Source organism: Tiliqua scincoides, chromosome 5, assembly GCF_035046505.1.
Source record: "Tiliqua scincoides isolate rTilSci1 chromosome 5, rTilSci1.hap2, whole genome shotgun sequence".
Lineage (NCBI taxonomy): Eukaryota > Metazoa > Chordata > Lepidosauria > Squamata > Scincidae > Tiliqua > Tiliqua scincoides.
In genome coordinates, this window is record NC_089825.1 from 22,113,119 (window position 1) to 22,137,775 (window position 24,657).

At 41.3% G+C, this 24,657-nt stretch overlaps 1 protein-coding gene across 1 annotated transcript in view; it reads right to left on the reverse strand.

Moving 5' to 3' along the window:
• MALRD1 (MAM and LDL receptor class A domain containing 1) overlaps positions 1-24,657 on the reverse strand; it is a 241,450-nt gene that overhangs the window by 170,461 nt on the left and 46,332 nt on the right. Inside the window, exons 14-18 of the mRNA XM_066627647.1 lie at positions 22,258-22,414; positions 17,814-17,924; positions 15,848-16,061; positions 7,892-8,139; positions 4,333-4,624 (exon numbers count right to left, since the gene is read on the reverse strand). Coding sequence (XP_066483744.1) covers positions 4,333-4,624; positions 7,892-8,139; positions 15,848-16,061; positions 17,814-17,924; positions 22,258-22,414 — 1,022 coding nt within the window. The remainder of the gene's footprint in view (positions 1-4,332; positions 4,625-7,891; positions 8,140-15,847; positions 16,062-17,813; positions 17,925-22,257; positions 22,415-24,657) is intronic.

Below are 24,657 nucleotides of genomic sequence, written 5' to 3' on the forward strand. Positions count from 1 at the left end.
CCTAGAAACTGACCAGCAACTGTGAATTTGTGGTTGTCAGTGCAGCACAATAAACTAAGCAACTGGACTGGGCAAAAGTTCATGATTCTGGTTCTGGTTCCTGCTGGTGTTCTCAAAAAGTTAGTTGCTTTGATGTCCATTCCTATTTTATAATAGTGTCTCTCTTATATGTACAGAATTGCAGTCTAAGGGTCAATCCTATCCAACTTTCCAGCTCCAGTGTAGCCACAATGCAGCCCCATGGTAAGGGAACACATGTTCCCATGCCTTAAGAAGGCCCCAGTGACTGTTCTCCACCACAGGATGTAGTGCACACCCCAGTGGCGCAACTGCACCAGCACTGTAAAATTGGATAGTATTGGGCCCTGAGAGCCCAATCCTAACATGCATTGCCACCACTGGAACTAGTGTTCTGGGGCCAGCACATGCTTTCCAGACATCCTAAATGGTGCACGGTGGCAGGATGAAGAAGGCAGAGTGGGTGAAACAAGGTAGAGGAGAGGGTTGAATGAGGTGGAATGGGGAGGCAAGTCAGAGGTGAGAGGGGGTGGCACTGAGCTTGGGGGAGTTGTGCCAGATGATATCCTCTTCTCACCTCCTTACACACACCCTTTCTCTTCTTGGACTTGCACCAGTTAAAGAATTGGTGCAGGTTCAAGAAGACCCATTGATAATTGGGAAGCTTACAGGGAGATAAGGGAAAATATTTTCAGTGACTCTTCTAAGCATCCTGATCCACTCCCCCACTAGCATGCAATGAAAGAAAAACCATAGATTGGGCTGGGCTGTAAGTCTGCAATCCTAGACACACTTTCCTGGGAGTAAGTTACACAGTTAAGCGATAGTGTTTGAAACAAGAACAAGAGAAATAACTGGCTGTGGCTGTCTAGGCAGGGAGACATAAATGAACAATACAGCGGTCTTTCTCCTCATAGATGAAGTCTGTCATGCCACTGTAATGGAAGATCAGAAGATCATCAGGTGGATGCTGTGGTGTTGACAGCGATTCCATGTTTTGACAGCTGGCTGACAGCCCTGGGAAGGGCAGGGCTGGCTCCACAGCTGTAATCAATCAAGGCCAATGGAGACCTGGTTGGATACCTGAGCTTCATTTGACCTTGATGGGACTTTGAATGAGCCAAGGAGGTAGCTCACAGCTGAGCTGCATTTGCACTTAATGGGACACCAAGGATAAAAGGCAGCTTCAGAAGGACCAAAGGCTACCCTGACCCCAGAGGGAGACATGACCTGACCTGACTGGAATTTGACCTTGGACTGTGACCTGGCATATCATTTCTGGACTCTGATTTGGCACCTTGCATTGACTAACTGGCTTACCTGGACTTTGACCTTAGACTGGGTCTTGACTCTGACGCGTGCTTACTACCCGGGTGAGTTAGCAAAGGGAAACTAACTAGCCTTAAGCGGGCACGATACCTAGTGCGGAGGAGCTGTGACACAACAGCCACTCTCCATCCTGTACCAATTCCACTACCTTTTGTATTCCCGCTATGCCCTGCTGACTTCCATCAGTGCCACTTACTTCTGCTTGTGGTAGAGGCACCAAGCTGTCCAAGATTTCGCTCACTTGACTTTATACCTCAGGCAGGTGCACCTTGTTCACTGACACAGATCATGTGCTCAGAACTAACTGCCTGCAGACCTGCCCATCAGACTGCTGGCCTGCAACACAATATGTGCACATGGGTGCTTAGTTTAGATGCAGCCTCTGTGTACCAGCACACCTCAGCTTGCTCTAGAGGAGGCACAAACATGCTTTACGGCACGTTTGCGACCCTCCTAGGCTGGAAGGGACTTGCGCCAGCCTAACTCATTGTTAGGATTGTGCTACACCTCAGCTAATGCAAAATGGCCAACTTTATTCCTGGGCATTGAAACAAAACAAAGTTTTGTGTGTTTTTTTAAACTGAATTTTGTTGTCAGTGTAGTTTGCTATCCCATACCATAGCAAACTGAAGTTCAAAGAGATATGAGTCTTCAGTGCAACTAATCCCATTGCCTCTTCACAATCCCAACAGAAAGTTGCATTGAAACTCACTGACCTTGAAACTTTGGGGACCAGAATTCAAGCTGAAGATCACAGCAGACTAATATAAGTAAGGGGGAAGAAAGGGAAGAGATTACCAAGATTCTGGTACAAAAGTGTTTAGAGTATCTGAAGTTTTTAAGACTGAAATCTTGGTTATCCCACATAAAGAAATGGGTCCCACATGGATGTTAGGAGGATTTCATTATCTTTGGTGTGATAATAAGTGGATCTGAGAACAGCTTTCATTGTCCAAAAGCATAGATTTAGAATTTCCAGAACGTCTTAAGAGACTCACAACTACCTACAACTGCAAGGTGAATTGGGCCAACTGTACAAAAATATAGTTGTGCAACTTCAGACTGGAACACTAATAGAAACAAGATGGATATTTTGGTCTTGTGTATAAAAAGAAGAATTCTGTCATAAATTCTTACGATTCCAAGTGCCGTTTAACATCATGTGTGTTATCATATGCCAACAAAAGTTCAAGGGAGAGACAATGTAGCACAGTTCCCTGTCAAACACACCCACATCTCCAGGTTTCAGCAATTCTTCGTAATGGGAAATATCTTGTAAAAGGGGCAGCAAAATTACACAATTTGCTGAATAATCAACATCTTATTTCTTTGACACTGTGATAGAAAAGCATGCTAACTTGGAAGTAATTTTCACTGAAATTATTATTATTATTATTATTATTATTATTATTATTATTATTAACAGTATTTATATACCGCTTTTCAACTAAAAGTTCACAAAGCAGTTTACACTTTGTGTAAACGTGTGTTTAAAAGTGAGAGATTATTTCTCAAGATTTTTTTTTATAAGAAAGCTCCCAGCTAGAGAGATGAAAGAAAAATAAGCCATGCTCATTAGCCAAAGAGAGGGGAGGAAGTATACTGTTCCCAATGCAACAAGATTATGATGTCTGTCACTATTTTTTAATCTGTACTTTAGGCCAGGAATTCCCAAACTTACAGTGGTCACGCCACCCTTCTTTCACAGTGGCAACAAGATCTCATGTAGTGGGAACTGGACACCATCCAGAGGTATCTAGATACCATCCAGAGGTAATGGAGAACAGAAGTAACGGACATCATCCACTAGAGATGATGGCCATATGTTCCTTATTTTAACCAACATATCTTAAAAGGTGCTCATTGTCTTAGCTCACACATAGTATTGTGGCAATATTCTTTATTTGATGTGTTCTAAAATTACCCCCAGTGATTTAGGGATCCTGAGTGTTTCACTGGTGCTTCAGGAGAATGTCAGTGTGATCGACAAGCATGTATACAACCATTTGAATGGGATAGCACAATTTTTAAAAAGAGAGCCCTGAAGCTACATCAAAACATAGGCAACATTCTTATTATTAGTGCTATCAATGTACTTATTGATAGCTTATTATTAGTGTTATCAATGTACATGGTACATTAGTGCTATCAATGTACATGGTACACAGAGTACACACAGAGTAAAATAAAAAGGTGCCTTCCCCAAGGGGTTTACTGTCTAGATCAGTGTTTCTCAACTAGTGGTATGGGTAGCTCCAGTGGTACTTGAGGTTGCATCTGGTGGTACTTGCAGGATCCCTGGACACCTGCAGCCCAGCAGTAAGACCAGGAATGCGACACAACAAGCAGTGGTAGGAAGCTTGGCTCAGTGGGCAGTCCTCCAAAGCATGCTTTGCCGTGCTTGATAAAGCTCTCACATTCACCCCAAACCTCTTACTGGTGTTTGTCACATCGCATCTGGCCTCCCAACCCAGAAGTAACTGGCAGTGATGCCATCACCAGTTACTTCCAGAGGTACTTTGAATAGGTGGACCACATGAAGTGGTACAACAGAGGACCAACCCTGAGAAACACTGGTGTAGATATTGATACAAAGGAAATAATACGGGGTAGCATTGTAATAAATGAAGGAAGCATATGCAATTGTTTGAGTTACACATACTGTGACCTAAGGCCAATACATTATGGGAATACACAATGTGGCCCTTTTGTTTTCTGTTGTTTAAAAAAATAATTCCCCTAACCTTGAGGAGTCCTCCATGACTGCCCCACCATGGGATGACACAGCACATAACATGACTGCATCAGTGCTAGAAAGTTAGACTGGATTGGACCCTTAAGCTCTTGATTCTCATCATAGTTCTTGCCCTAATTGTGTCCCATCCTGGTGCAATGAAAGTTGGGGGTTTTTCTGGTCATTTTTTGGGGGAAAAAAGCTTTTCCACTGAAAACCATTTCTAAATCTACTTCACTGTAATAAATTACCTGTTGGGGGCAATTCTGCTGGTCCATCTGGTAAGAATTTTGATGATGGTAAGCATTCCTTTGTAAACACAATGTCATCAAGGGCTATATATCTCATGAGGGCTCTTCCAACTTGCCCTTCGAAAGTAATCCGGAAATCCTCTTCTGCATCCAATGGCAATACTTTCCTTTTCCAGAAATTTCCCTGATCTCCAGACAGGCTGAACAGCACTTTTTGGGAATTTGATACAGTTACTTGATAGACAGAAAGTGATCCAGTTTTGACTCCATACATGTGGTAATAGAAAATTATCTGCAAATAAGATGAGCAGAGCAACACTGTTAACTCTAACTTCTTTCATAGGGAAACCTAGTTTTAATTTCATTTGTGGAGACTTCATATCAAAATTACTGGATGAGAAGATGACTTCAGCAAAAGAAGCCCCAGGAGACTTTACGTTAGTGTAATAAATTCAGCGGCCTTCCCCAAACAAACTTTGTGGAACTTTGGGCAATGTTTATTGACAACTTGAAATTAAACAGATGCTTGAATGAAAGCTTTTTTATATGCTTCTTCAATGCATACTGAAGATAGATGGATTGATCTAGAACAGGGGTGCCCAAACCCCAGCCCTGGGGCCACTTGCGGCCCTCAAGGGCTCCCAATCCGGCCCTCAGGAAGGCCCCAGTCTTCAATAAGCCTCTGGCCCTCCAGAGACTTGCTGGAGCCCACGCTAGCCTGATGCAACTGCTGCCAGCGGGACAGCCAACTGTTCGACCTCTTGAGTGAGCTGTGGGACGAGGGCTCCCTCCACTGCTTGCTGTTTCAAATCTGTGATGCAGCAGAGGCAGCAAAGGAAAGGCTGGCGTTGCTTTGTGCAAGGCCTTTTATAGGCCTTGAGCTATTGCAAGACCTTCATTCATTCATATAAGTTCCATCCCTAATATATTCATTTATGTAAATTTAATCAAATTTGAAATGTAAATTAATTCTTTTTTCCCCCGGCCCCCAACACAGTGTCAGAGAGATGATGTGACCCTCCTGCCAAAACGTTTAGACACCCCTGATGTAGAAGATGGATCTAGATCAGTGGTTCCCAAACCTTTTAGCACCAGGACCCACTTTTTATAACTACACTCTGTTGGGACCCCCACAGCTTTTCAAGAGGTTTATCAGATTGGGACCATTCTGGTGGTCTTTCATTCCCCTTTGCCTGGACTTCAGTAAGATTCAAACCATAGCCACCTATTCATGAATAAATGCACATGTATTTCTTGGTTTCACTCTCATGGTTTTCCTTGAGAGCTGGGGGGGAGGGAGACTTCCTACTCAAGAGTTTGTTGGTGCATGCATCAATTGGACTGGGACCATTCTGGTGGCGTAGCATACCCTTAGACCTGCCCTTCAAAGCAGACCAAGGTGCTCTTACCTACTCGTGAGAAAACATACACTTGCTGCTCTGTTTCAGTTTCCATAGGGCTCAGTACATTTTCCTTGTCAGCTATTAGCTTGTCAGTTTTGTGACCCCCCAGAAATTGAGTTGTGACCCACTGGTGGATCCCGACCCACTGTTTGGGAACTGCTGATCTAGATGCAACATGGATCATGGATTTGTCACCAAAACTAGCATCTTTTGTCATATTTCCCATTCTGTGCTCATATCATTCAGTAAGGAAAATTATGTGTTGTGAACAGCCTAAGTTCCCCACTTCTAGTCCACATCATTGACCAATTCTGAAGGAGGAGTTGAAGAAATATGCAATGTATAACTGCATTAACAACTCCCTCCCAGCAGTAGTTTCAGGTCATGTCACACAGCCTGCCCAAAACTACTCTTTAAGGAAAGGTAATTCCAGGGTGAAAGCATTTGTGTGCATGTGTAACTCTACCGTTGGTCTCTTTGACTGTTTAAATGAGATAAAGTAGGATTAAAAAATTAAACAAATAAATTTTTCCTTTTATTAGTAAATATTTATTTATGTTTAATTTTTTAATCCTACTTTATCTTAAGTCTTCCGCAAGATATACCTAAAGCTATCAGGACATCTTGAGTCAGGCTGCAGGAAAGAGCAGGATGGTTTTATAAAAATTCAAGAAAAATAAATGCAGCAATAAATGGAGATGGTGAATCCCCTAAAACCCTGGGGCAGCTATGAAGAAAATGTCTCATTTCAGAGCAAGTGTAAAAAAAAGTTCTCTCTTTCCTTGAAAAATAAATGTTTACTTGCCTCTAGCTACCAGATGTTAGAATAAGAACCACAGATGACATTTTAAACTGCATAAATGCCCTCTTGCTTGTGAGCAGTTGTGTATCCCTATTTAATTTTAATTGCTTGACAGAAGTATGCAAATTATTGAGTACATTTTGTTATATAACAGTTTCTAAATCAAGCCAACATGAACTTTCCAAACTTTGGGGCCATTTTGTTTTATCTCATTAGAACTGAATTTCTCAACAGGGATTACAAGTAGCTTGCCTGTAACTATAGCACTTTGAGCAGTCATCAGTGCATGTGCAGAATCAGCCTTGGAAGCTTCTAGAACTCTGTCAAACATTCTGTTACTAGTCTTGAGAGAGAGGAACCCTTTGCATATTGTGCACTTCAGTCCGCTCCTTTCCCTTCCAGTGCGGCTGATCCTGGAAGCGTCATCACCAGTTACTTCTAGGTTTGGAGACCCCAAACAGCAGTAAGAGGCTCAGGACAGAACAGGTGGGCCGGCAGGCTTTTCAAACTGCATGAAAACCATGTGTTGGAGGTTGATCCACTGTACTGAGCATACTACTGCTGTTTGGAGCTCCATCATGGGTCACACGGACAGCCTGCTTGTGGACCTGCAACAACCCAGGGGAATTACTTGTGAAGCCCCAGGGTGTGGTGATGCAGAATTTGGGAACACCTGCATTAGTCCCTTCAAGGACCACCCCTAGGTTGAAGCTGAATTTGAGGAGATATCCAGCAAATGGAGCCAGACCAGCAGAGGGGATATTTGTGTGTCTGCATAGATGACTATTCAAAGAACTATAGTTACAGGTAAGAAACCTGCCATTTTCTTTTGTGGTCTCTGCCCACAGTAGGAGAGTAGCTAGCTTCCCTTTTACCTGCAGGTGAGTGCAGGTCAATCAGAAGAAGATATTCTACAGAACAGTGTACCCACATGAGGCACCAGTTCTCAACTCATGTCCAGAGCATAGTGCTTGATAACGCTGGTTGGTAGAGTTGACTTCATTTCAACAATGTGCAAAGCTTGGGGAACAGAAATTGAAGAATTGGATAAGCCATAGGCTGTGTGAGGAATTTTTACTTGAGAGCAGGAACGGAATGCTCAACAAAGCTTTAGTTTCCAAGGTCTGCTCTCTGCATGAACAGAATTCCATGACATGTGACTGAAAAGAGACCATGAAGAACTATTTTTTTAAAGTTCTACACAAAGAGCAGGAAAATTCATCTTTTTAATTGAACGCAGCTTAATAGACAAATGAAGTAATACTTTTAACAGTTTCTCTAAGGGACACACCAGTGGCGTCAAATTTTTGCCATTAGTAATTCTGTCATTCCAGCTAGATGTGGCTTCATATACCTTGCAATTTTTGCTCCTTCTGTCTATTACCGCACTAGAGATTCTGGCTTCCTGCCCAGGCAACTGAGGAAAGGAGCTTTTTATGAAGATGTAATGACCAGATGGTTCTTGCAAGGTATGATCAGTAACCGGCCCGTTGGCTGTTCTTGGGATGCCTCCAATTCTGAGATTCCAGTCAAAGTCATCATTCTGATCTTGTTGCCAGTCACAAAGATCAAACTCAAAATCACAGCGCCCCACGGATGTACCTGGCAAAAAATCCAAGAAAAATTAGAAGTCTAATTTTTTTTTTAAAAATGCTAAACGCCAACATTAGCATCATCATAATAGTAAACATATTCTCTGCATGTATCCTCAGAACTGAGGAGGGCTCATTTTACTAATAAGAGGCTTTTAACAGGTGGCTGATGTCCTATCATGCAAAGACTGCTGATAATTACAAAAAATTTTTTTTTACAAAAAGGATTTTAAGCTAGTAAACAGTCTCTTGTTTAATTCAAGTTTATTCACCTAAACAGAAATCTGATTGCAATTCAAAAATGAGCATTTATAATAGGCAATTTGGATAAACCCAAAAATGAGCCTATGGTACCCTGGGGCTATACTTCATCTCGTCTGAAGAAAAACAGAAGGCTTTCACAGTATTTGATTTTATTGGTTAAAGCTGATGTTTTATGTTTCCAGTACAGTGGTTTCAAAGATACAAAAACTGATTCTTCTAAACAGTCAAAAATAGAGCGACTTTTAAATCAGCTCTTTTCACTATATAAAAATATGCATCCAGGAATGAGGTAGTACTGAGGCAAGGAGATTAACTGTTTAAATAACCAGCAAGATATAGCTTATTTCATATTAAAATTACCTGTAAAATGAGTTATATGTGGACTTTGAATGAAATGAGATAATTAGACAGAGCAAGAGAATGCTGAACTACTTACAGGCTTTTATATTCAGAGAACTTAAGACAAGTTACAATCTCCATCTCGCAGCTAGGGAAATCTAAACTTTATTCTGAAGTACTCTGTTAGCTGGAAAAATTAATGAGGAAAGTGCTTTGGAGAATTGTAAATGGCAAATTAATGTTCTGTAATGTCTGTTTTGTCAATGTTTTAATGCAACAGAAAGTATTCAGCCATTTTTTTTTTTTTTTTGGAAAGGGCACTGAAGCTGTTTTAAACTGTGACACTTTCCAACAAAAGTGAGGGAAAGTCATAAAAAGGCAAACAGCTCAACATATCATACGATAGCAGCATGATATTCCTTTACTAGCAATACCAATACTATATACTGAAGTTTAACTTCATTGGGAGACAAGGATGGGCTGGTTGTTCATATATGCATGTTAACTGCTTGATGATTGCTGCATCGAATGATGACCTTGCACATGTGAATGAGCCATCCCAGAGCAAAACCTACAGAAGGTGCTAACATTTGGACAACATCACATTGGTTAGTAGGAATGGCATGCCAGGAGAGGGAAGAAGGATGTGCATGATCCCCTAATCACATTGTGGGGGGGAAAGTTTGAAAAGTATCACTAAACAATTCCATTGTCAGTGCAATCATGACATCCTCTTTTGCAGGTGCAGCAGCTGCTGTGCTGGCCTAAGGTGTTGCAAACGTGCCATAAAGCACCTTTGTGACTACCCTGGAGCAAGCAGTGCTGGCGGGAAGTCCTGTGCAATCCTGCAGTGGTGTATCCAAAGGAAAGGACACCAGCAGAGGTGAGTACTCAGCCAAATGGCAGAGGGGTGGGGGAGGGCATACTGGAGGTGGGGTGTAACTGGGCAAGGAGGGCAGAACAGGGATAGGACAGACCCAGGAGGGAGGGGCAGCATCAGCAGAGGAAGCCTCAGCTGTATCCTAACACCCTTGCTGGGCCTGGCAGCTTTAAATAGAGTCGCTCGGATTTGTGCTAGTGATTTACAGCCCAATCCTATCCACACTTTCCTGGGAGTAAACCCCATTGACTATAATGGGACTTACTTCTGAGTAGACATTTATTTATGCAGGTATTTATATACCGCCTTTCTTTGGTCATCAGATTTCTCCTCAGACTTTAATCCAAGGCGGTTTACATAGGCAGGCTGTTCTAAACCCCTGTAGGGATTTTTACAATTGAATAGTTCTAGTCTTTCATAGAATTCCTCATTCCAGCTGGATTCCTTCCCGGTCTGGCCTCACTCTGGCCCTTCACCTCCCACGCCCCACTTGACGGGCAACTCCTCTCTGCCACCGAGGGTCAGCTCATTAGTATATCAGCATGTCGTCAGTTCTCAGTTACTTCCAGTTGCTTTGAACTGGCAGCCTCAGATCTTCAGGCATACAAGGCGGCAGCTCTACCAACTGAGCCAGACCTCCTGCCCATGCACGCATAGGATTGGGTTCTTAGCTGGCACAGATCCGAGTAGCCCCATTAGGCAGGTTGGACCATTACATGGGGTAAGGGGGAAAATATCCCCTTGCCCCAAGGAGACCTCCAGCCTGCTCCTAAACTGTGCTGAATACAGCATAGGCCACTCAGCCCAGCTGTGCCAGCGCAGGTTAGGATTGGGATGCTCATCACACAACCTGAAACGTATTTTAAATCCAGATGCCAGATATCAAGCATACATTATTTTATTTTATTTGCCAAATATGCCACATTTCTGGGGTGGAGGAATTGCAGCAGCACACCCTACCACCTATGTGCTCATGTTCATCAGGTCTTAGGTTGTTTGCATGTAGGGGTGGTATAGATGGTCTTACAAAATGAGCATTGGTTGGAGGGGGACTTACCATGATTTGCTTCTTCTCCTGCATGTTCATTTTAAGCACATTGATAATGTGGGAACAATTTAAGAGATATCAAGTGATGTGACTGCATGTGTGAATCCGGGTGATCTCCCTGCTCTTTCCTGAAATTTCATCTTAATTAGGAGAGCTATAACCCTCCTTCAACCTCATACTAAAATACTGTTATCTTCCTATGACTGCTTATTCTCTGTTTTGGGTCTGAACACAGCCCCACAAGGATAGTTACCAACATACACCAAGAATCTCAAGCATTCATATTAGAAAAACTTCTAAGAACTTGGTGCTCCAGACCCCATTCTGTTCCTCGCTTACTTCAGTTTAAAGAACCAATATGTGAGCATCAGAATCCTTGTACAGATATTGGAGCTCCCAAGTGCAATGCAATGATCATGTCTGTTTTAAAATTCAAGCACTAAACTTAAAAAAAAAATCACAACTGAACTCATTTAGAGCACTAAACATTCATCACAACTTGTCTGGTTTTGGCACTGTCAACACATAGTTTCATAAATCTCAGGCAAGAACTGTTGACAAAAGATGGTGCAGACTACATTTTCATTTGAATATGATAAATCTTTTCAAGGAATAATACTTTCTAGTCAATGCACACTACACTGCAGAAGGGGGTCATAGTGTATCCTAGGCGGTGTTTGTCCTCAAGAGGGTGACAGTAAGTGATCACAGACAAAATTTCCTCATCTGTGACACTTTGAACAGAGATATTCCTCTTAGCATGGAGATGAAGTAGCTGATTATTTTGGGTAAAGAAAAAGAGATCTGATTTTTATATATATAATAATATAAAATATATATATATTATAATGCCAGGGACAATGGTTCTTATGGGATATGGAGGCAGTGAAAACATCAGTGGGTGAAGAACAGGTATTTATTAAAGCAAGACATTAACTGAATAAAAATGAATAAGCTATGCTTTCATCCCTTTAGTTACCTGGACACCTCTTTCTCTGAAAACAGACTGGCTCCAAATGACACCTTGGTGTAAGTCTGGCTTACAGGAAAGGCATTACACACCCAATGGAGTCTGGCAATACAATTGTGTGTGTACCTTTTTTTCTTTGCATTGACAGACACTCTTATTGCATAAGTCTTGGTAACTACAGGCCTTGGGACAAAGACTCCACACAGGAATGATGGTAGCACAGCAATTGTGGATGGGTTGGCTCATCCCGCCCTCCTTATTGGAGGAAATTTTTGGTGGCAATTACATTCCCCTCCCCAATATTCTTGGAGGGTAGGATGAAGAGTTGTTGCTGCCACAGCCCATTCCCATTCCTTTATGGGAATTCAGGATAGGAAGAAGAGGGACTTGGCAGTAAAAGCTACTTCTCCTTGCCCTGCCCTCCTAATCAATCAACAATAGATTGCCTTACAGCACAATCCTATGCATGTCTATTCAGAAGTCCATTGTCTCAGCTGACCTATGCCATTGCTGCCCTGGTACTGGGGAGTGTTACAGGTTGGTCCAACAGATGGACATGGGCCTTGGCTGATGCCCGGCCTTGTTGATCCCCGTGATGACATCAAGATACAAATACACCATATAAGGGTCGATTTGGATCTTGGATTTCTAGGTTAGATTAGGAGTAACTGCAGAATCATAGCCACCCTGGGTGCCCTTTGGGGAGAAAGGCGAAATACAAATCTAATAAATAAATAATTCACTGAAGTTATAAAGAAGCAGCACATATTCTCCTAAAAGAATACATGTCAAAGAGTACACTGTACTCTCCAGTTCAACCTCCACGGGCATATGCATGCCAGATGGTTTACTGTACCAGATTAATGAAGACAAACATTGATGGCTGTAAAATTTTAACGATAAACTGCCACTCCAAAGCACTGTAAAGCCATAAAGAATGATATTTGGTTTTGCAATTATGTTTGAATTTATATTTTAAATCCCAGAGAGTATTCTGACAACAGTTTTTAGCACGAATGCTTACAATTATCTTGGCATATTTATAGAGGATTCATTCCTGAATCCTTTAAAATGTGTTGCTCCCTTCTTCTGTCTTTTGTATCCTATGGAGAGCTCCATATTCCAATTTCCTAGGTCAGTGTTATTCAAACTGTGAGGCGCGGCTCCCTGGGGAGGCACCACGAACGCACAGGGGAGGCGCGGGATGTCCTCTCACAGCGATACAGTCACACCACCTTTCCTGGGCAGAATGTGAGCCCCTCTGTCTTCTGCACTTTTTACTTAAAGCAGAAGGGGTTGCTCAGCTGCTCCCTCTAAGAGGGACTGCGAGAGTGGCTGCTGCTGCTGCCTTCTGTGTTCGCTGCATTGATCCTTGCCTAGTTGGTTCCTAGTTCCCAGCCTGGGATTGCTTCGCATCAAAGTGAAATCCCTCTTTTCAACCCCTCCCTCTTCCACTCCCCCCTTTCAATCTCCAAACCTTCCTGCTTTCCTCCCCCTCCCCAAATAAAACGCTTCCTATTTTACCAGTCACCAGGGCTCTTAAAGTTGTTTCCATGCAGCTGGCAAAGGGAGGGGGGGGAGAGAGGCAAGCACACACTTTACTTGACCAGGAGCAGAAAAAGGGTACTGTTTTTAAAGTGATTTATTAATCTTGTTGTTTGACTGAAGAGGAGAGGCTGTATTTTTAAAGTGATGAATCTTGCTATTTGAAGGGAATACTTATTAGCCATTGATGAAATGATTGCCAGCCCAATCCTATCCACACTTTCCTGGGAGTAAGCCCCATTGACTCTAATGGGACTTACTTCTGAGTAGACATGCATAGGCTTGAGCTGTGCATCTCCTAGTATAGGAGACAAATCAGCTTCCTAACCAAACCCTTATCAGCTCTGATATATTTTCATGGTCAATTTTTGTTTTCCCCACAGGCTGCTGGAAAAAAATTTAATTTCATTAAATTAATAAAGGGTTCAATGCTATCCAAGGAGAATGGGTGAAATGACTAGTTGGACTGGGGTCCACAGTGGTGTGTGTGTGTGTAATGTTGGTCAGACTGGTTGTTTACGAAGTTCATTTGATAAAACAATTCTATTGGTATGCTTACAAAGTTTAAAAAAATGAGTCCTCCTGGACCAGACAAAATCTACCTACTCCAGCGTCCTGTCTCCAACAGTAATCAGCAGCTGATCATTTATAAAGCATGTATATTGCTGTGTATTAAGATGCTGTGTATTAATATATTTTTAAGATCTGCATTTAATTAATGATATGATTAATATTAATATAGTTAATATTTCTGGCCACTTCCTGTTTAATGATGTCACTTCCAGCCCTCAGGAATATGATGGGGAGTCATGGCCAACAGCCACGGGGGTCAAGGGAGCCACGGGCCGGAAAAGTTTGAATACCACTGTCCTAGGTGAACAAATGATGATCATTAATGTACATACTCTGTATTCTTTTGTACTGAAATCATTACCTCTGTGGTATAGCTTGTCTTGATGCTAGTGACCTCTGCTGTTCTATCATGAACATAAGAACATGTTATAACATCGTGTTATGTTCTTATGCTATGTTCTTATCATTCTTACTAATAGAAGAACACAAGAAATGAATGACTGTATTGGCAATAGTTATTACCCAAAAACTTAATCTTTTAAAAAGTTGCTTAAATAATATATGAATCATTCTTTTTCCTGCTCTTTTGAACCTTGACTACTGGGATGAATTGAAAATGTAGGAAACCACAATTTAATTTTTAATTAATTTTTCTTTGAACTAGCTAGACCCTGCTTAAGGTAAAGTTTAATGTGCAATAAACAGTTCATTAGCTTGATTCTGCTCAGAGCAAACCTTCTATTAATATGTATACTCATTTACACTTTTCCTACTATAAAATATGGCTACCTTGCTCAAGATGTGAACTGTGCCACTATCAACATGACAAAAGACCCAATCCTATCTGGGTACTGCTCCTATGTAGCATCTACGGGTGGGAGGGCTTTTGTATTACTAGGATTGTTACTGTGCTGGCATCTGGGGGCACACTGGCATATCTGCCAGATAGGATTGAGTCTTTAAGATCCTCAAGAAAATATGAAAATATTTCTGACTGGGCACAGTGGGTGGTTTTACCTACTATCCAAAGTATGGTGAAGAGAAAGCACTGGTGATTCTAACAGGTGAATATTCAAATGAACAGTCCTTTGCTTAGTGATATAGCAGCAGCACAAAGAAAAAAGCACCTGACAACTGGACAGAAGAACAAGGGAGATGTGTTAGAGAGACTACGGCACACAGGCATTCCATACCCTCTGATGTGCATATGCCCTAACTATCAGATGAAACATATGTTCTTCAATCCAATGAGGACACTGTTAATATACTGCGCACTCTTCTCCCCACACAGGAAGACAGCTTTTATTCATGCTACAGCAGCAGCATGTCCATGTACACAAAGCTAGTCCAGAGGTTTCCTTGTTGTCTCAGGCAAAAAAGTTTACTAGTTCCTGGTTTTCCCCCTCTCCATGTGTTGCATTATATGTCCATAAGTAGAAGCAGAACAACCCATGAAATGATCACAACTAGCCCAGGATACTATTTTCTTAATTGTAATAACTCAGCTGTACTCCACATTAGGGACAGCTCAATCCTAACTAACTCCCCGCAAGGCAATGCAGAGGCACTAACTTGGCATCTGCTGCATTCTGAGGGGACATCTTGGCCTCTGCAGGCCTCCTCAGTGTAGACCCCTGTCAGCCCGGTGGGTCTACTCAGTTAGCCCTACGTGTGGACATATGTGTGTAAGAACATAAGAACAGCCCCACTGGATCAGGTCATAGGCCCATCTAGTCCAGCTTCCTGTATCTCACAGTGGCCCACCAGATGCCTCAGGGAGCACACAAGACAACAAGAGACCTGTATCCTGGGGCCCTCCCTAGCATCTGCCATTCTGATGTAGCCCATTTCTAAAATCAGGAAGCTGCACGTACACATCATACCTTGTAACCCAAGATGGATGGGGTGACTGTCTCTGCCAGTGACTGGAAAAGAGAAAATCAGAATGACAGAGAGATTCCACTATGAATACTGAAAACTATTAACTGATACACTTTTCACTTCAGTTTCTAAGGAGTGGGCAGCAGAGCTACTACATTAATAACTCATTGCAGACATGTTGGCTTATGTTCGTTAAAGTTAAGAACCAGCATACTTACTGCAAATGCTTTGGCTCTCATCTGAGTTATCTGCACAGTCGTTCACAAAATCACAAAGATAATCCTTTGGGAGGCAGTATTTGTTGGCACATGTAAATTCTTCAGAAGTACAGTGTTTATCTGAGATCAGCAAAGGGGAACAGTCCTCGAAAGACAGGTCATCCACAGCCACATCTCCCACGTAACTGATGCCCCGTTTTGCCCTGAAAAGAACCTGCAAAAATGTTTTTAAAAAAAATTATTACTGTAAGTAGCAAGGTTCCGCTAGAACTTGGTCTATCTGGGAGAAGATAATTTTGTGATTTATAATGATGAAAGTGCTACCCAAGGAGCACAATGAAGAAACTGAAATATGGTGGACAGAGGAGTGTTCATTTTCCAACCATTAAAGCTAATAGTGTTCATTGACTTACTGCCAAAAGTTCATGAACAAAGAAGATCTGCGTACTGCAGACTCCATTATTCTGCAGTCCAAAAGGAAAATAGAGAGTGGAGGAACCTCCCATGTACAATTGTTGTGACCAAGGAAGCAACAGCATTTTGGAGACAAAGTGTCAAACCTTCCCTTTTTTCTACAGGGTAGTGATGTTGCTAACAGCTGCATGATTAATTAATTAATATATAAAGTGAATGGGGGAGGGGGTAATGGATGACTAGGATTGTTTTACTTTATTTTTTTTTGTTTGTCTGTTTGTTGTGTTTTTCTTTTTAATTACATCCCCTTTATCTATGCCTGGGGTCTCCAAACCTCAGTCCGGGGGCCATATGCAGCCTGTGGCAAGCCTCTATCCGGCCCGCGGCCAGCCTCTGATCCCCTGAGAGCCTCTGGCCCAGCTGACCAAATTCAACCAGAGTTCTGCTTGTGACGTGGGGGAATGGGGGCCCATTTAAGTGTGTGCTTTATTCCTTGCACTGTGTTGGTGCTCAGAGAAATCTTGGACATTCATTCACTCAAGTTCCATCTCTAATGTATTTAAATTTTATATTTAATTTTTTTTTTTCCAGCGCTCTATGCCAGATATTTGATGTGGCCCTTCAGCCGAAAAGCTTAGAGACCCCTGATCTATGCCAATAAAGGTCTTATGTATGTAATTAATTTATTTTCCAACTTTATACAATATAGTCAGCATTCAACAATAATAATTTAAATAATCCATATACAATAGAAGTGTCCCCCTGTATCTGCAGGGGCTAGGTTCCTGCTGCTGCCGTGGATATCTGGAATAGTGGATAGCAGGAAATTGTAACAAGAAGCAGTTCGCAAATTCCCCTCCCATCACCCAAATGACTCATCTTTGATTGCAGCTCTCCTGTTGCTCTCTCCGTTCTGAGTGCAAATGCTATCAGGAGGAGCTAACAGGATGCGGATTAGAGGGCTGAACCTCCAACCCACTTCCTGTTAGCTATTTCTGCTTCCTGTTATTGTTTGCAGACAGTACAGAGACAGAGGAGACTGTGACAGGAGGGCCCCAATCAAAAATAAATCATTTGTGCAACGGGGGGAATTTGTGAACCGCGGATAAGTGAAACCACATATACAGGATCCACTGATATGGGTAGGGGGGAGAGGCCTGTACACAGTAAAATACAGCATTCACATAAAACAAAATCTATCCAATAAAAACTAAGACAGCAGCCGAAAAATTGTGATTGGGAAAATCAGGTAGACAGCAGCAGTAACTTGTGGGATGGTGACACCAAGACTGGTCTTCCTACGAAGCAACATGAAGTGACTCATTCAAGAAGCAGAGACCACGAAAGCAGGGAGCATCATCTTCCTACTTCCACTCTCCACAATTTATAAATAAGCTCCAGAAGTGGGCATGATTTTGATTGTATTGCTTTAGGTGAAAAGAAGAAGGAGCCTTGAAGTTGCCATTATGAAATACAAAGCATGAGTATGTATACAAAGCATACAAAGCAGCCTAAGCTTAATGTTAAGGAGAAGAACATACATAATGCATACCTGAAAATATGAGTGAACACCCAAAAACACTTCAGCTCTGTTCCACTGGGGGCCCTGGGGACCACTCTGTGCCCAAAGTTCAGAAGTCATGTTTCCAACTTTGATCAGCACCTAGGAATCAAATGAAACTATCCACTTTTGTACAGCTTAGTGATTTCCAACCTTTTACATCTCACAGAACACTGACAAGGTACTAAAATTGTCAAGCCACACCATCAGTTTTTTGACAATTGACACCATGCTTTTGGGAGGCTCACATCCCCCAATGACCCTACTAATAAATGATTCTCCCTCCAACTCCCATGGCACACCTGCAGACCATTCACGGCACACCAGTGTGCCATGGCTCAGTGGTTGAAAATAGTTGATTTAGCTGCTCATGTTTTGCAAATCATGACACAAACAGTCTTTTAAGGTATCATCTCCAAATCAGCGGTTTCATTTTCTAATCAAAAGAATATGCTGTAACCATTTAATGCAAACTGTCCTGCAAATTTCTGAGCAAATTAAGTTTATACTGAAGCCTTCTTTAAGCTGTTTTGTTCATAGATAATGACCCTTTAATTTGTTCTTCTCAGAAGTTGAAGTGATTTAAAGAAGGTCATTGTTCCCTAGGAAGATCTGAGTCTCTTCATTTGGTTCTCTTTGAACCAGAGATACATGATCATGCAAAAATTTAAATCAGAGTTGTAGCAACTGGTGACAAGTAGGTGTTATGCTAGGATAGCATTTCTCAAATGATGGCTCATTAGCCAATTTTAGGTGATTCCCTATTCATTTCAATGTGTCTTTTATTTTTAATATATTAAACTTGATACTACCATGGTACAAGATTGCATTTGGGGAATTGCTTCAAATCTGTATATTTAATAGGCTACTATGTACTGCATATACTTTTAACAATTATAATCAATGGGGCTTACTCCTGGGTAAGTGTGGATAGAATTGCAGCCTTTGGGTGTTTGGGAATTTTTTTTAAACAGATCAGTAACTGCTTGGGAGACTTAGGAGGGTTCTTTATTTTAAATAAATTTTTAAAAGTATGCTTATTGTAAACTTTTAATTTATTTACTTAATTGATTTGATTTTGTTGTATGGGGAATGTTAAAAATTTTACTACTTGGTGATGTCACTTCTGGCCATGACATCAGTTCCAGGTTAATGACATCACTCCCAGTAGGTTCTGACAGATTGTCATTCTAAAAATTGGGTCCCAGTGCTAAAGGGTTTGAGAACCACTGCTCTAGGGAAACATAGTGAGTAGTGAATGACTCAGTATAGTCTGAAAGAGGTATGGCAATTTATTGCTGTAGATACCTATAGGATGAGGAGAAGTAATAATACAACAAATAAATTTTGAATTTTGATTGTGTGAGCAAAACTAGATCACTTCAACAGGTTGGAACAGCAAGCAAAGACAAGCCAAGAAGTCATATACAGACTTCCTTATGACAACTGCCTTATACCAAGTCAAATTATTGGTCAATCTTGGTCCACTTTATCTACTCTGATTTCAGACAGGGATCTTTCCCAGACAAAACTGGTGATCCCAGGAATTGAAAGTGGGACCATCTGCATGCAAAGTGTGCTTAATGCTCCAACACTGAGCTACAGCCCATTGCCAAGTCATATTGGTTTACACCAGTGAAATAAATTACGCCATAAATTACACCAATGAAATAAACTACTTTTCAAAATAGTAAAAAAAAAATAAATTGCTATCAACCAGAGCGATATTCAGTTTTCAAATCTAATTTAGTTGAGCAATGCATTAAACATCCAATTGTTTGCACAAAAATACTTTTCTAGTCAAGTTGCAGAGCTCTGGTTTAGTTTGATCTGTAGGAAGTGCACAAGGCATCCTCCTGGCTCCTTGGCTCAGTAAATATTCATTGAATTGTGACAGGTCCTTCCCAGGACTCAACTCTCCTAAACATGCTTCGCTGAAGCTAAAATGTCTGAACTGAACCAACCTGACAACATCAGAATACGGAAGTACAGTGATGTATGTCAAATCAAGCTTTTGGACAGCACTGACAGAAATATACATCATCAGCTCTCAGAAATGGTTTTTCTCTCCAGGATTTATTGCCAGCCATAATGATCTACAATCTAACTTCTGGGACAATCTAATTGCTTTTTGTTTTAATGGAAGACAGGGCACTTAAAAAAAAATGATACTGTCCCCCAATTGCATATGACATAGCAAAAAAAAATGACTACCATTCTCTATGAATAGAAACGTTTTCATATTCTAAGCGACAAACAGAGTTTTTGTATTCTAACAGACAAGCCCCATTTGGGACATACAAACTTACAGAAGAACTTTGTAAGTTGAGTTGATGCACTCAAGAATGGGAGTACATCACACTATAAGGCACGTTCAACAGTTACAATACAGGCATGCCTGGTATCCAGTTAAGTGAAACTTTGGGTACCACACCCTCCTGAAGTGAGGTGAGCTCTGTGTGGCCTCTGCTGGGCTCAGAAGACCCTCTGGAGGTGAGGGGAGCAGAGCTCCTCTCACCTCTAGAAGGGGCACACACACGGGGGACCCCGCAGACTTAATCTGCAGATAAGTGAAACTGTGGATACGGCGTCTATGGATGCAGGGCCCTCCTGTATCAGCTTACAGTATATCTTCAGGTTCTTTAATTGCTTCTCTCATACCTTGGCAAAAGCAGCTCTTGCAAGTCACTTTATTTATTTATTTATTTATTTATTTATTTATTTATTTATTTATTTATTTATTTAAATAATCTGCTAACTACAGCACTGTTATAAAATGACTCTCCTCCAGGAAGCCAAGACTGTATGGGCTGGAGGGCTCAGTCCATGTGCTACAGCTCTCTGTGTGACTGTGTTTCCCAAGAACACGAGAGTGCACCTTGTTGAACTCTTCCGCACTATGCGAAATACACACTTGTTCAACACATTTGCACCACTGTCTATAAAGCAAGGCTGGAGGGATCAACTCTTCATACCACAGAAAATCAAAACTTGTACCATGCTCTTTCTTCTTACTATGATCCACTGCTTTAAGCAGTTTTCACTGAACCTTGCGTGGTATCAGTCCTTAAGAAAAAATGGCTGAGAAAAAAATGGCTAAAAGCAGCATGTTGCAGCAAGGTAAGATAGGGGGCTTTTGGTATAAAAGGTAGACTGCCATCATTCCCCCCCCCCCTGCTGTATATGCAAATGAACCAATTACTTTGTTAATATGCAAGGATATTTTTTCATATGAAAACATCTAGTTTGGTGGCAGAATAGAGAGCTCTCCTTTATCAGTTTTTCCTCCTTTGACATTAGACACACCTCACGAAACCTCAGTTGCTTTCAAGAGACCAGCTGAAATATGTTTGATGAACCCACTTTAGTTCTATTTGTCTTTAATCCAAGTACTTCAACTGAACTAATTTTGAATGGGAGATCCAAGCATTAACAAAATATCCTTTTCTTTCAATTCATGACAGGGCATCTGAGAAAACCTCTTCAACATATCAACATCACTACATGTAAAATGATCTTTGCATTCAAATATACACCCAGTTTCTCATTCAATAAGGGAATTCATAGGCAGATGTGCACACATACCTCCCTTGCTGGACTAGAGAAGTTAGAAAATACCCTGGACACCTTTCAGTGTGGCTTCTCAGTCACAGTGTGGAATATAGTTAATTTACAGCATAATCCAATGCACCTTTTTTTAAGCATAAGCCCCACTGAACTCAATGAAAATTACTCTGAACAGACATGCATAAAATTGGGCTGTTAATACATAATCTTATAACTATCATTAGGGTAGCGCTAGCTGATGGGTTATAAGGAAGGAGAGGATCTCATAGATTGTACCCATCAACATTAATCATTGGGCAGCACAATCCTAAATTGTGCTGAAACAGGGAGGCCTGCAGGTCTGTCCTGCATCCAGCGCAAGTTTTGGGCTTTAAACAGCTCAGCCCGGAGCAAGGGAAAAAGCTTCCCCTTACCCCAGGGAGAGCCACTGCAGACCCACTGGGTCTAATCCGATCTGCACGACCTCTTCAGGTGGCACAGATCCGAGCAGCCCAGAGCTGCGCAGCACTGTTGGGAACATGTACCAGGTTCTGGTCCCACCCCCCACTCTTCCGCTACTCACCTGTAGACCTGCCTGCCCTCCCCCCCACCCCCAAAACGAGCTCAGCTGGCACAAACCTATCTGTTATCAATGCAGCGGAGGCTGGATGCAGCCTCCGTGGGCCGGCACACGTCCTTGCACCAGCCTAGCTGACAGCTCAGGAGGTGCAAACATGCTTTATGGCATGTTTTTGACTCTCACATTCTGGCACAAGGGACTTGCACCAGATGAGCTCCCGGTTTGGATTGCGCTCTATGTTACATTTAAACTATAGTGCAATATGTGACTGCTCATTTTAAAAAAAATTGAACATTGTCTTTACAGTACCTTAAGTGAGCCCACTGTTGCTCCATTCATATAGTTCCAAAACACTAGTCTACACTTGGGTCCAGTCAGAGAAATTACTGGAGTAGTCATGTCAGCAGCATGTCGAAATTTTCCATTAGAACTGTCTGCATAGAGATACCAGCCATCCTTAGTGGCTCTGTGAAGAGAGAAATTAACAAAGCAAAGAACATTTAATGACTGCTCACCCCAAAAATAAAAAAAAAATCTAAATAATTTACCAAATATATCAGTATTGCTCTAGTGCTTTTAAGATGACATGTGAGGATTTGGGGACATGGTTTTATAACACTCATGGTATGTTTTGTTTGATTGCAAGAAAAAAAATTCCAAGTGATATTTGGGGTAGTGTTACAAAACTGTAGGAAAAGTCACAAGTTGTTCAGATTGTGCACATGTTTTTGCAACAGTAAAAATGGTAATATAATTTCACATTCTGGGGACAAACAACATTACTACTTTTTGAAAAATTAAGTGTATACCAGTCCTACTGCATAGGCAAATTTAATTTTGTTAAATGTGCCACTGCTGACTGTGAATTCAAAACACTATTTTTTTTTCATGAAGAGGTCAACATGAGTTGACTTTTTAATGCATACTGTTATGTCAAACCGATCTTATGTATGCCCAACGTGTCTACAATGCATGTCAAGGTCACAACATTTGTCCTGAAAAATCTTGAAAAGGAACAGAACCTTGACAAATCTAGTTATGCACTGGAGCATTCACAAAACCAACTGGGCCCTTCCTCTTCCTGCTAGGATGAAATTATTTTTGATGCTCTTCTTGACTGAGTGACCTGCATCAGTGATTGACCTGTCACTGATGATCATGTTGACTACTAGGGAAGCTTGTAAAACTGAAGAGCAGATGTTTCAAAATAAAACACAATGCTTAAAATAGATAAATATTTCCACATATGGCAACATGTGTATCAATTGGTTTACTTTCAAACATCTTTTTTCCAACTCATGAAGGTACAGAACTTATTTTGCACTGACTGTGACGAATGATACATTTTATAAGCTATGTCTTTAACAAAAGTGGGGGGAGTAGGATTTGTGGGCCTTAATGCAGCTTTGCCTTTACAATCACATCCTCCTGAATAACTAAGAGGGTTTAAGCATATTCTCTACACTTTCATGACAGTAATGCTTATGAGAGAAGACGTAGAGCTACAATGTTCGGCAATGTCTTTGCTTTGTCTCTTGAGTTACTTGAGAGTCTTTTCATGCCTCAATGATTCTCTGGAAAAAAATGTTATGAACTGCACCATTTTGACCTTGCTTTGTTGTACAGCTTGATTTGCTGTTTATTCCCATTATTCTTTGCTTCCTTGGGCAAAGAAGGAAGTCAACATTCTGAATATCTACAGTTTTAAAGTCTATTTTAAAACACGATTAGCCTTTCTCATGCAAGGCAGCATTTTTCAGAAATGCCATAAAACCAACAATGAAACTATGAAATGAAAGCATTTGGGGGGACTACAAATGCCTTTGAAAGCTCAAAAACAGAGAACTCCACATACTTCACCCCTTACTTCCCTATATGGCAGTCAAGCAGTAAGTACACACAGATGTAGACTCCCATTACAATTCAACAAAACCAATAAAATCTGTCAAGAAGGAATTGTTTTTAAAAAGCAAGTTATTCTGTTACAGCTCATAAACATAAAACCCAACTTTTGAAGATACTTTGTGGCAATGATTTCATAGAAGTGCCTGAAGGATTTTCCACATTATCGGTTTATGGCTCAGTAAATGCACTTTTGGTTTTCGTTTGTTGTCCACACTTCATGGGTCTTCTCTCCAGACAGTGTTTCTGATAATATGGACTGCAGATTTTTGTGAGACTCACTCCATGCTACTTTTTATTTTGGAAGATACAATCCGTAGGTAGATGCATGTTTGCTACAACTGTTGTAATGTGGTTGCATACTGTCATCGGCATGGTTTGCGATGCGCTTAGTAGTACTAACAAGTTGCTGATCAAAGTTGCTGATTAAGGAGTGTCTTTTGGGTGTCTTCACAGGTATGTTGGTAGTGCAAGGAGTTCTATTTGTGGGATGTGAGTAGCTGGGAGTCAGGCTTCCAACTGCTTACAAAGGAGATCGAACACATAGATAAGGACCACAGACAGCTCCAAGGCTAATTTGGACATAGTAAGCAAGGCAAATTAGTATGTTACTCTAGTAGAGATGTGAAGGAGACTGAAGATGTTGGTATTGGCTGAGGAATTAATTCCTCTTGCTTTCCCGTTTAGGACACTTGTCTTGTTCTGCAGATGTTCTCAGGCAAGTCTTCAGAGTTGGAAGAAGAGGGTAGAACTGGCTGTTGAAGGGATGCTGAATCCAGCCTCAAAGTTCCCCTTGCTTAGACGGTT